Source organism: Rhinolophus ferrumequinum, chromosome 13 (assembly GCF_004115265.2).
Source record: "Rhinolophus ferrumequinum isolate MPI-CBG mRhiFer1 chromosome 13, mRhiFer1_v1.p, whole genome shotgun sequence".
NCBI lineage: Eukaryota > Metazoa > Chordata > Mammalia > Chiroptera > Rhinolophidae > Rhinolophus > Rhinolophus ferrumequinum.
The window spans coordinates 66099-79721 of NC_046296.1; the positions used below are offsets into that span (position 1 = coordinate 66099).

At 47.7% G+C, this 13623-nt stretch overlaps 1 protein-coding gene and 1 pseudogene across 1 annotated transcript in view; one reads left to right on the forward strand and one right to left on the reverse strand.

Annotated features, from left to right (window-relative positions):
- Nucleotides 1-11852, forward strand: part of TGFBRAP1 (transforming growth factor beta receptor associated protein 1) — a 59292-nt gene extending 47440 nt beyond the window's left edge. Inside the window, exons 9-12 of the mRNA XM_033125127.1 lie at nt 1414-1560; nt 2114-2273; nt 6765-7198; nt 9117-11852. Coding sequence (XP_032981018.1) covers nt 1414-1560; nt 2114-2273; nt 6765-7198; nt 9117-9293 — 918 coding nt within the window. The 3' untranslated portion in view covers nt 9294-11852. The remainder of the gene's footprint in view (nt 1-1413; nt 1561-2113; nt 2274-6764; nt 7199-9116) is intronic.
- Nucleotides 4720-6746, reverse strand: LOC117033143 (60S ribosomal protein L6-like; annotated as a pseudogene).
- Nucleotides 11853-13623: the final 1771 nt, after the last annotated feature.

Here is a 13623-nt window from a genome sequence, read left to right on the forward strand (position 1 = left end):
CCCACGGGATTTGGTGCCAGGCCTGGGCCACGGTGGCAAAGCCATGCCCTGTGTCTGCCCCCGCCACTCCTGATGTGGAAGTTATGAGCCTGGAGGAAGGAGGGTGGCCATGAGCGAGACTCGCCCATCTTGGAGGCTGAGACAGGACATCAGTGAGAAAGCACCTGTTGGCTGTTGGCGCTAGGGGGAACAGCAGGCTCAGGACAGAGAGACAGAATCCTAAGTCCCCAAAGATGACCAGGAAAGAGATAGCATGTCAGTCCTCACTGTTAAAAACATCCACATTCCCTCGGCTCCCCTGAAGAGACAAAGTTAGCTTTCTGGTGCAGACCTTGGTCGTAAACGTGGTCTCTGCGTGTTGTATCTGCTGCTCTGAAATGTGAGTTGGAATATGTTCTCCATGCTGCTGTCCTAACTGCGAGGTCAGAGCCCATGTGCCTCGTGTGTGCCATCTCCACTTTGCCTCTGTGCACACGCACGGACTGCTTGCCCCAGCAGTGCTCATGCACCCCTGCAACACAGACCTAACACTGTTGGAAGCATGGGGCTCTTCCCAGTGCTAGTAGGTGATAAGAGCACATCAGGCACAGAATTCTCCGCCCAATAGTGTGCCCATCCCTGACACACGTCATCTCTTAAACATCGCAACAGGCCCTCGAGGTGGGCATTTATAGATGAGGAAACTGAGGCTCAGAGAGCTTAAGAAACTTGCCCAAGGTCATATAGTTGGCAGAGCTCTGCTGTTTTGCTCATGTTTGGGGTTTGTGTGTGGCGTGTGTGTGTGTGTATATATGTGTGTATATGTGTATACATGTGTGCCTGTGTGTGTGAGAGTATGCACACGTAAGTGCCCAGGGGAGGTGCAGGATGCCTTTTCTTCCCTACTGCCACCCCTAGCCTTTCCTTGGAAGGTGGAATTACGCACTGGGGGCCCTTAGGCAGGCACAGGGAGGCGGCCTGGAAACCTGTCAGGGACCGGCGTGGCTCTCACATAGATAATAGTCCACAGAGTAGGTGTCAGTGATGGGAGAGCTGAGTTGACTGAGTGTTCGGCATTTTATGCATTCTCTCCCTTACTATTCAGTGAGTGACCATTGTGTTTTTGGAGGACATTAATATTACAAAGTTTTGCTTCGTGGATTGTCAAACTTGCTACCAATATATGTTTTGTTCTTTCATTTCTGACCTATTTAAAAGAAATCCACAGGGATATATGAGGATGGTTTCAGAGCTTAGCCACCTTTCCTGTCTTTGCTGTTTGGGCTTTGTCAGGGCTCCATGCTTCACTATTTTTCTGTATCGCCGTATGTTTTGACAATGATTTTACCCGAAGTATGAACATGCAATGCTCAGGATAAAGATAAGAGGGTGATTTTGAAAAGCATAATCACTGAATCGCTGCTCTCCTTTTAGGTTGGAGTTCAAGTTTTCACCAAGAGATCTTTGGACGAGCAGCAGGAGAACAGCTTTAATCCAGATGATATTCTCAGGTGCCTTCAGAAGTACCCGAAGGCTCTTGTTAAATATCTGGAACATCTGGTTATAGACAGGAGACTGCAGGTGAGACTTCAGAGCTCAGACGGAGGCGTGCAGGCTGTAGGGTCACGGCACTGAACTGAAGAGGTGGAATTCAGTGATCACACTTGCCGGCAGATGGTTCTCTGTGATGTGTTACATTCCCTGGGTGCTCAGTCTGTACTTGTTGATGGTCTGCAGGGGGACTGGAGGTTTGTGAAGGAGACGGGAGGAATAGGTAGTTGTTGCTTTCTCACCACCCCATCTCGTGTGCACTCCACCTATACTTCTCTCCGCTATTCCTTCCTTGTTATTTTTCTTCAAGGAAATGAGAGAAGCTGCACCCTGTGGGAGACTATGTAAATCCTGTGGCCCTTACTTCTCAAAATGAGAAGTAACCCTTTTATATTTTCCCCATAGATGTTAAACTCACCTTCTCTGAGTGGTTTTCAGTCCAACAGACGTGTTCTGCTACTTGTCCTTGGGAATCCGCCCAGCTACCTTCCACATGATTTGGCTCTCTGAGCGCTTGCTGACGGGGGGCCCTCCCAGCTTCCCACTTGCAAACGCTGCGTGTGCTTTTCCCCGTTTCCTGCAGAAGGAAGAGTACCACACGCACCTAGCAGTGCTGTACCTGGACACAGTGCTGCAGCACAGGGCTGGCACCAGTGGCAAGAGCTCTGAAGTCACCGAGACACAGGCCAAGCTCCGGCGCCTGCTGCAGAAATCCGACCTCTACCGAGTCCACTTTCTGATGGGTGAGCACGACCTCGGCAGTGTCTCCCTCCACTGATAGGTGCTGTTGGGCGGCGTGGGCAGCAGAGGTGAAGGCGTAGCGTGGCTTCTTGTTTTATTCCTTGGTGATTCCTCGAGCCTCTTTTGGCACCTAGTCAGCCTTCCTAGGGGTCGGGCGAAGCTACGTGTGTCCCCTCCCCTCTCACCCCCACAAATGGACAGTGGCCTTTTACCTTCCGTCAGTTCTCGTTATATTCACTGTAGTTGGGTTCTATAGTCTCCACAAACACTGAGTTAGTGAATACCAAACCATTGCACCAAATTCAGGCTCAGTTAGGTTCCTGCTACACATTTTCCTCAGCTGACCGTGACGTAACCTTGTTGATGTGTGTTTCCCTTTAAAGACACCTTACTTAATATTCATTTGACTCATTGACATTGAACTCACACCAACAGCAGTGTCACTCAAGCCTACGCGACGCTCACCTGACACACTCATCTGACACACATATTTTCTCTGCGAGGCCCGTCACAGCCGTTCTTTCATCCTGTGTTGAGACACCACCTCAGCACTGTGCTTGGGCCGTTTTGAACGCTGAAATCACCAACAAAATCACAAAAATGCACACCCATGTCACCAAGTAGACCTTTGTTGTCGTTTACCAATAACAAAGCGGAGTGTCTCCCTGTTTGACCTCGGCTGGGAATGTGCGTGTCGGGTGCCTCAGAGTCTGTGCCACTCTGCACAAGTCCACACATGGCCACAAAAGCACCACAAGTACTGATTTTATAGTTACAAATAAATTTTAGGCAAATTGGCAAATGCAGTATGACTAATGAGGACAGACTATATATACAAGGTGTGTCTGATCCAACAATATGGTGAATGTTTAAATTTAAAAAGAAATTATTATAGTAAAGGACACACTGCCATTAATCCCCCTCAAAATACTCGCCCTCACTTTGAACACACTTATCCCATCGTTCTTGCCACTTTCTGAAGCAGTTCTGGAAGTCCTCTTTTGTGAGTGTCTTTAGTTGCGCTGTCGTGGCTGCCTCGATGTCCTGAATCATTTTGACTTTGGGGAAGAGCCAGAAGTCGCATGGTCCAGATCTGGTAAATAAGGTGGATGAGGACACACTGTAATATTTTTATTTGACAGAAATTGCCACATACCAGAAGCAATGTGTGACATGGAGTGTTGTCATGATGGAGGATGACTTACAGCACACTTTAAAACACACCTTCTTTCAACTGTAGCTCACACCTGATTAAACTGCACAGAACAAATTGAAACTTGTCACACAGTGTTACTACAGTTCCATGTGCCATTTCCCGTATTGAAGATCCTTGGCTTTCCACTGGATGGCACTCGGCAGCAACATTCACAAGGGAAAGGCTCCGTGTCACACATTGTTTCTAGTATGGCAATTTCTGTCAAAAACATTAGTGTGTCCTCATCCACCTTATTCACCGGATCTGGCACCATGTGACTTCTGACTCTTCCCCAGAGTCAAAATGACCATGAAAGGAAAATGTTTTGAATCGATTCAGGACATCGAGGCAGCCACGACAACTCAACTAAAGACACTCACAAAAGAGGACTTCCAGAACTGCTTCAGAAAGTGGCAAAAATGAGAGGATAAGTGTTCAAAGTGAGGAGGGATACTTTGAGGGAGATTAATGGCAATGTGTCTTTTACTATAATTTTTTTTTTAAATTTAAACATTTACTGTGTTATTTGATTACACCTCGTGTGTCGGGCACAGGGTAAAACGCCTAATGTGCTTCATGATGCTTTTCCACAACAAACCTATGAAGTAAGTTCTGTTATTTTTTATTATTTTTATTATAGGTGAGTATATTGAAGCTTAGAGAAGTGACCCCCCCTTGCCACAGGTCACACAGCTCCTGAGCAGTAGATCTAGACCAGGAACTGGGTTGAAGTCTCACGTGGACAGCCAATGCTAGTTCTAGCTGGCACTTGACATTCAGCTGTGACACTCGTCAGCCTCACCAGTGGCTCACAGCTGCTGTCCATTCTGACGGGTCAGTGCCCATGCAACACTGGTTGTTCGACATTTTTACCGTCACCCATGACTTATTTCGTACTTTATACTTCCCAAATCCCTTCATAAACGTCTCATGCTAGTCATGAGTTTGTTGATGAATGTTTTCCCCCAGCTTTTTGGAACTCGTATTGAGTGTTGGTCATGCACCAAGGATATGAAGAGAGATGTTACTTGGTTCTCATCCTCAGTTTAACCAGAGGGCACATGAGGGTCAGTAGAAGCTCCATGTGGGGCCGAGGGAGCAGCAAGCCTTGGGGTGGAGGGGCAGGGAAAGCCTCCCAGAGGGGTCCTGTCATAAAGGTTATGACTGCTAACAGTCCAGACCTGGGAACCCTCAGGAAATGGGGTGTCCCCAAGGCACTCTAGCAGAGCACTGCAACTCAGACTAATTCTGTGCCCTGTTAGTCAGGTGACTTTGGAGGGGTGTCAGCCTGGGCAGGTTGCAGGAATGGTTCCTGTCAGGCCTACCCACTCGAGGTGACAGAGAACCAAATATAAATGAGATGAGAGGTGTGAAAAGTGTAGACCACTCCAGTGACCTTTTCTTAACCATCTTTGTGCCTCTCCCTGTGCCTTAAATGTGGCATCCACTTAGTAGTTATGTGCTGACAGTTCTTTGTGAGGATGGTGACGGTGCATGTGGCAGCATCTGTGTCTAGTGCTATAGGTAACTTGTTGAAGAGCCAGCCCTTTGCTGCAGGACTAGTGGTGTCTGCCAGCTGCATCAGGCCTGGAGGTGGTGAAACTTCAAATGCAAAATGCCTATAATTGGAATATTAACCATGGCCCCTGAAATAGAAGTCCTCAGAATATCCCTTCACAGTGGGAAGAGGTCTTATGTCATCTTCCTGCCTACAGGAGATCAGGAAGCAAAGGGACATTACCCAAAGAGACAGCCCACTGAGGACAGGGCCTTGGTCAGAACTGAGGCTCTGCTGGCGTCATTTGACTTGCTTTTTTTTTTTTAACAGTTCAGGCATTTAATTAGGTTTTTCGTAATTAATTTAGAACACCAGTTTGTGAGGATAAACCCTATTTGTGAGAGCAAACACAGAGCAGAGGTAGCCCTGGAGCTGAGGAACAGTTTTGATTTTTGGCAGAATTTGCGAGTCCACAGTTTTCTGATCAGTTTTGTGCTGCTCTGTAATCTCGTATTTCTCTTTCTCTGTGTTGAAGATCTCCCCCTCCTGTTGTCTGGGCTTACGCAGCTGCTTCTTCTTGAAGTAAGCATCAGTGAGATGTTTGGGGATTTTCACACCACTGATATCAATTTTGGTGGAGGTGGTGATGACAGATTTCTGGTGTGTTTTACGCAGAGGAACTTGATGGAGGGACAGAGGTCCAGTCACAAGTAGCCACTGCTCAGCTGCTTCAGGAAAACCACCCTCTTGCCTCTGTGGCGCCCAGTGAGGATGACCAGAATGGTCCCGGGAGTGATGCTGGCCCCAGGTTTTCTCATGTGCTGACTGAAGGGCTTTTTGCCGTGGCTCAACAGCTTTCGAGGCACATCTTCAGTAGGATGTATCTAGGCATTTTGCGAAGTTTAACCACTCAGGTGCCACCATTCTTGTCACCACCAACTGGTTTTGTGACAGTAGCAAAAACCTTCTCCTCCTTTTTCTTTTCAATCCTGGATTTAGCTGCTGAATATTTCCTCTGGTACATGGGAATACATAGCTGATCAGGAATACCTGCGGATTCCTCTGACCAGGACAGGGTTTCGGCTGCCATGGGGCTTCCCCTTCTTAGGTGTTTTGGCCTTGAGGTTAGCTTTCTTAACCTTGCCACCAGCGTCAGCCTTCTTGGCTTCAGGTTTCTTCTTAGCGTCCAGCTTCTCAGCTTTTTCACCCGCCATCTTGCAAGGTGGGAAAGAGCTCATTTGACTTATAACCTGGAAACTTAACTTGCTAGAGAAACAAAATCTTCAGACTGATTTGGACACGGATTTTTAACACTACGAATCTGAATTCCTTTCCATGAAATATATTTTAAATTGGAATAAAGGGGTTCAGCACACTTTCTGGGCAAGGTGATATCATCTGGATTGAGTGAGTAAGTGCCTTTCTGCTTTAGTCAAAAGATACCTTACTGGGAAAAAATAGGAATCGTGATGGATTAATTGGAAGCCTGGCATCGATGTGACACTGTCTCCCTAGGGCCTTCGGGTCCCAACACATGGGTCATGTGCTTCATTCATTCTCTAAACCCCTGAAAATCTGTATTCTGAGAGCTGGCTGTACTTAGAAGTAGAGTCTGTTATGGAGCATGGAAATACAAGAACGCCTTCCTGGACAGGCTGGGTGGTTGTGTTTAGGAGTGTTGGTGTGGCCAGGTTGGCTTCACCTTTTCCTATGCTGAAAGCAGCAGGGAAGCCGGTTACTGGGCTGAATGGGCCCCCAGCGCAGCCCTGCCTGTTCTAACAAGTGGGTTCTGCCCAACAGAGAGAGTCCAGGGCGCGGGCCTGCCCATGGAGAGCGCCATCCTGCACGGGAAGCTGGAGGAGCACCAGAAGGCCCTGCACATCCTGGTGCATGAGCTGAGGGACTTCTCGGGGGCCCAGGACTACTGCCTATGGCGCTCCGAGGGCAGAGACCCGCACTACCGGCAGCAGCTCTTCCACACGCTGCTCGCCATGTACCTCAGCCCCGGCCCGTCCACACCCGAGCTGGCCGTGGCCGCCGTGGACCTCCTGAACCAACACGCCACAGAGTTCGACGCTGCCCAAGTCCTGCAGCTGCTGCCGGGCACCTGGTCGGTACAGCTGCTCTGCCCGTTTTTGACGGGGGCCATGAGGGACAGTGTCCACACCAGGAGGACCGCCCAGGTGGCTGTCGGCCTGGCCAAGTCTGAAAACTTAATCTACAAATATGATAAGGTAAGAGCCCGGCCAACTTTGACCACTCAGGGCCCGTTTTACCTGTGGGAAAATATTCTTTGTTAGGTTTTTTTTCTCTATAACTTCTACACCTCAAACGTACAATTCTACTCAAATGGAAGCAAAGGCTAAGCTAGCAGGCGTAATGCTGGTGTAGTTTTTCTAACCTTTTAGACGCTGATGATCAAGAGAGCATAGCATGTATATATACTGTGTGCCAGGCACTTTTCTGCACTTTATATCATGACATCACTTCATCATCACAGCTGTTTTATGTAGTATCTACTAGTATTATCTCCATTTCACAGAAGAGGAAACTGAGGCACAGAGAAGTTACACATTAGATGAAAGAGCCCAGATGTGAATTCCAGGCCACTTGAGAGCTCCACATTCTTGGTCCCTGTGGTACTCAGTTCCCGTTGTTCTAACAAATACAATACCACAGACTCGGGGCCTTAAACAACAGACATTTATTTCTTACAGTTCAGAGGCTGGAAGTCCAAGATCGAGGTGCCTGATGAGAGCTCCCTTCCTGGCTTGTAGACAGCCCCCTTCACGCTGTGTCCTCACAGGGCAGAAAGAGAGCAAGCTCTGGTGTCTCTTCCTCTTCTTACAGTGTCCCTAATGCCATCATGGGATCCCCACCCGCCTCATGGCCTCATCTAACCTTAATCACCTGCCAAAGGCCCCACCTCCAAATACCATCACATTAGAAATCAGGGCTTCATAGATGAATTTGGGGGGGGGGGGGCCACGAACATTCAGTCTGTAGCAGTCCCCAAGCTTGCTCCCTCTGTGAGGCCCCTGCTCCCCATGGCAGGCACAGTGATCTTTGCAGGCCAGGAAGCGACGCGCTCCCCACACTTGAAAGCCTGTATCGACTCCCCACTGGAGGACTCGCGGCCCAAAAGATTCAGTCCCACCTCCTTTGGCCTGGCCCCTCCCGTCACTCATGGCTCACCAGGACGTCGCCCCGTCTGATGTACGGTTGCACACATGCAGGCTGTGTGTCTGCCTTTCCCTGTGCTGAGGTATTCGAACCAGGTGAACACGTGCTGGAAACCCAGCCTGAGTACTTTTCCCCTTGTGAAAGCTTCATACCCCTTTAGGCAGATTAACCGCTGTCTTTGCCCACGCATATACTGTGCACATACATTCATGGTTGTCTGCCTTTACTGTTAGACCTTGGGTTCTTTGAGGGAAAAAAGCATCATTTACTTATCTCCATATTCCTAGAGCCAAGTCTGGCATCTTGAAGGTACTGAAGCAATGTTTGTTGAATGACTGATGAAACTAATGTTTCCCTGGTGAATTCATGCCAATAGGCTGACTGACGTGCCTGGGGTGGCACGAGTGAATCGTGTAGCGAGGCTCTTTAAATTGCAAAACTTAAGTCCTATTTATCAGACAGGGAGCAATGGAGTCACAGCTCTGTTTTCATTAGTTACCTTTAAAGAAATGAAATTATGTGTCCTAGAACCAGTCCGGAATATGCCACTAATCATCCCTAAGGGACGAAGTCCCTTATTCATGCCTTACTTTTCATGTTTGCCAATGAGTGGACCAGGGAATTAGATGATTTGTGTGGTCTTACTCAGCTCCAATATTCATGATGTTAGTAGACCTTGCTGAAATATATCCGAGCTCACAGCCCGTCCGAGAGAGAACCTGGGTGGGAAAAGCCTCGGCCAGACATACAGCGATGACTTTTATAAAATAAGAAAGCAGTTTTGTGGCTTTTTGTTTTTGTACTTCTCTAGTTACTAAGGATGTTTTTGTTTATTTACACTTCTAATATTCTGCTTCAAGAAGTTGATATAAAAGCACTCCTCAGTGGTAAAAATCATGGGGTAACACATATCAACTCTGAAAATGGTGTGACACTCTGTGAGAAGTCTGTCTTTGTTTCTTTTTGCAGATGAAGTTGAAAGGAAGCTCAGTTCGGCTCTCAGACAAAAAGCTGTGCCAGATGTGCCAAAACCCCTTCCGTGAGCCCGTGTTTGTTAGATATCCAAATGGTGGTCTCGTTCACACCCACTGTGCTGCCAGCAGACACACGAACCCCAGCTCCCCCAGCCCCGGCACTCGGACTTGAAGAGGCCACCGAGGGCGCCAGGGCGACCCCAAGTTCTTTACCCAGCCTGCTGGAAGCAAAGAGCAGAAAGCCTCTGCACTACATCAGCCAAGACAGAGGGATGACATCTGGGTGCCGGGGAGACTTCAGTCACTGTGAAACCGGGACACTTCCCTGCTGACCACCCTGCATTGAATGTAAAAGGAAAATCCGAAAATAGAGACATGCAAGAGTTCGCCCACCCAGGTACAGAGTCATCCAAAGCAGCTGTCCACTTGGAAAGAAAAATGAGCCTTCCCTGTGCGCTCCAGACAAACTGGACAACCCCGACCCCTATGCCCAATCTTCAGATAGCCATTCTCACTGGAAACATTTGCTTCAGGGTGGCACAGAGGTGACACCTTCTCTCGGCCAGGTGAGTGGCCAGGGTGCAGAGTCCTGTGCGGGCGGGTTTCGCTGTCACACGTGCTCCATCCACACAGCACAGCCACTGGTGTCCTGTCTGTTTCCAGGATGACCTCGTGGCTCTGCCTTTGCCCTTGGCAGTGGCTGACCTGAGGGAAGTGTTTCTGTTCCTTCCTGCTTCCCCTCTGGCTCTCAGCCACAGAAAGGTTCTGCCTTGTTTACCCCAGCACTCCCTTTGGGGTAACTTTGTGTGCTTCTGGCTGCCTAGCAAGTGAAGACCTATAAGGAACTAATGAAGTGCAAGAGAGAAGCTGCCGCCACCCTTCCTGAAGACGACGGCAGAAAGGGAACCCGTGGTGGGGAAGGGCCCAGGCCTGTGTCGCTTCACTGTCACGTCATCTGCTGATCTGAAACGCCACAATTCACGTGTGTAACTAAGAATTTTTATTTCAAGTTACATCATCTTTGTCGTTTTGCTCTTGTTTAGAAATTAGTCTTTCGTATTCGTGAGGGGTGTTTTTTCTTGTTAAAATGTACCTCCTACTGAATACTTGGGAAATTAAAAGGGAAATGTTATGAGTGCAAACCGAGCATAATTTGGAAGAGGCCGGTTTTACCCTCACACTCTCAGCAGGGCAGGCAGTGGGTGACAGCTGCCTTTGCACGTGGCAGAGACGTCACCTTTCTTGCAGGTGATGCCACACTCCCTCCGAGGAAGACCAGTCAGGCCACCTCACCTCCCAGCACTTTACACACCTGCTCCAAGGTGTCCTGACCACACAGGAAAAATGCCTCTTGGTCATCAGACTGAAAATTCATTTTGTGTTCCTGTCAAACGACTGAAGCTGTTGTTACTTCACTGCCCTCTTTTGAATCTCTTCATTTTGATTACTGATTCTGTTAAGGCACTAACAACAAAGACACTGTACCCCCGGCGTAGCACTTGGAAAACAAGCATCAGTTTCTGTGTGTGCGAAGAGAGGACTGTGGTGCACTCCTTCTCCTTCAGCCTAAGCCTTACAGAGAGGTCATGAAGAGCTCATTCTCCGTTCTTTAAAAAATGTTTTCTCTACTAATAATGGTCAGTGTTCCTTTTCCTTTTGTGATGCTAACTGGGCCAAGAAAGCAAAGGCATCCATGCATTCTTTCCTAACTATGTCTCCATGACCTAAAGAATAAATGAAGAAGTAACTCTCCTTGTGAATCCACCATATGCTGTGTAAATTGGTAACGGGTTCAAAGCCCAGTCATGAGTTTCACCCTGTGGATGGATGACTGTTGTGGAATCGTCATATGACTACTGTGCACACTGTCATGACAACTTGGGAGCTTGGATTTACTCCTCAGAGAACATTCGCACATGCAACATTGCACTTTTAAAAGCACTGTCTCTCTCTACTCAAAATGGGTAAAATCTTGAAAAAGCCTTGCGATTGCTCATTCCTAACTTGAGGGCACTAGTCTTTTTTTCCTCTGAACGTTGATCAATATTTGAAACATTTGTTATGCTTTAGAATAATGGGAATTAAAGTTGTACTGTTTTCCATCTCCACCGAATCCTCTAAGACAGGCAGAAGTCTGTGACACTGTGCAGAATTATCTCCTGTGTTAAAAACCATACCTTTGTCAAACTCCCACAAGGCTCTTAAATCATATTTTTAAAAGAAATACATGGTTCTTACTACAGGCCTGCTGTTTTGTGACTGTGCTGTTGAATCGAGCAACTAGAGCCCTCAATCAGCCCTTTTTCCCCTCCCTAGGTTCAGTGTAACCATTCTAGTTAAAACAGCATGAATGAACTCAGTTGACATTAATATTCCACAGGCAATACTATTTAATTCTATGAACTGTTAATCTGCTGTTGCCTACCAAGTATTAAGGTGGGAGTGCCACCTAAGCTGTGGCACGCTGGGCCTGAGCTCAGAGCTGGAACGCCCTTGCCCAGGAGTAAAGGTGCCGGCGAGCTTCCAGAGTGCCAGGAGGCTCAGGTGGCCGCAGGGTGGCACCATCCAACTGACGCCTGTCACACCGCTAGCGTAGCCCTTGCTTCTTGCTTGCTGTCCCTATGGAAGCCGTTGTCCTTGCAACTTTCCCCTTCGGCCCTGGTTGGGTCCCAAATACACAAGATGTACAAATGTAAACTTGTTGATTTTATTAAAATTCTTGTAATTCTTTGTTCTTTCTGTAGTGTTTTTTGTTTTTTTTTTTAACAAAAATTATGAGATGAGGGTTTGCACTCGCCGAGCACCTAGCCTGAGGAGTTCTACAACTTACTCACCCACACCTACTGGCTCCTCCAGCACCTGCAGGCTTGCATGGCCACCCCTTACATTTTTTGTTATTTACCGAATTTTTCCCCTCTTTCTTCCGCCTCCCCCTCACCCCCCAACTCTGGTTCAAGCGGTTATTTCTCAGTCTAGTTGTGTAGGTTGTGTAGGACACAGCTCCCTGGCCCATGCTGCTATTATGAGCCTTGCGCTCCCCCGGCAGTCGGTCACCAGTCGCTCACAGCAGCTTTCGCCAGCTGCCGGCCACTCACACTGCCAGACACTCATGCTGTCCACCGACCATTCATAGCAGCACACGGTGGGCGGTAGCCCACGGCGGTAGCCCACAGCAGCTCACGCCAACCTCCAGCTGCTGTGATCACAGCAGCCCAGCTCCAGGAAGAGCTGTTGTTCACACTCTTAGCTGTAGAGGGCAGAGCTCACTGGCCCATGCGGGGATGGAACCGGCGACCTCAGCATTAGGAGCAGGGTGCCTTAACCACCCAAGCCACTGGGCCGGCCCCTATCTACTGAATTTTAAGCAATCCACTTCTGACTTTATCTCAGACAATTAAATTCTCAAACATATTGCAGTGATGTTGCTAACCTTTTTTGATATCAGAGGGATTATTCATTATGAATTTGTACCAACTGGACAAACAGTTAACCAAGTGTACTATTTGGAAGTGCTGAAAAGGCTACATGAAAAGGTTAGACGACCTGAACTTTTCGCCAACAATTCATGGCTCTTGCATCACGACCAGCTCACACATGGCACTGTCTGTAAGGGAGTTTTTAGCCAATAAACAAATAACTGTATTGGAACACCCTCCCTACTCACCTGATCTGGCCCCCAGTGACTTTTTTCTTTACCCGAAGATAAAGGAAATATTGAAAGGAAGACATTTTGATGACATTCAGGACATCAAGGATAATATGACAACAGTTCTGATAACCATTCCAGAAAAAAGTTCTAAAGCTGCTTTGAAAGGTGGGCTGGGCACTGGCCTCAGTGCATAGCTTCCCAAGGGGGTGTATTTCAAAGGTGACCATAGTGATATTCAGCAGTGAGGTATGTAGCACTTTTTCTAAGATGAGTTCACAAACTTAATTGTCTGACCTCATATTCAAACAGAAAACCACGAAGCAGAAACTTTACTATCCTTTTCACGTTGCTGGATCCTTGGTGTTTGGATGGTTCATTCGCATATTAGAGATAAAAAGGAGCAGGGCTGAGGTTTACACATCTGACTGGAAAGGAAGAGGCTGTGGACTCCTATTTCCTGTGAAAATGCTGTGTGGCCAAGTGGCTGAAACAAAAAGAGTGTAAAATGATGTCCTAAGTGTGTCTGTCGGTGGAGGCAGACACTGGTGCCTCACTCGGTTAAATGGTCTGTGACTGTGTTAGTTGTAATTAGATGCTAACTAACACCCCATTTGCTCTTAGCAGATCTGTCAACCTTAGTGTTTAAAATGAAAATGTACAAGAATCTAGAGCATATGGATGAGAGGCCCTTTCACCTTCTCAAAAAAGCTAAATGGCTGGAGCACCATCTAAAAGCTTGTTAATACGGTCTTCGGAGATAAGCACTGGAATTAATGAAGCCTGCTTTTCTTTAGCTTGCAGCTAGGGAAGGGAAACAAATAGCTGTAATTCAGTCTGCAGTCCAGAGTCGTAA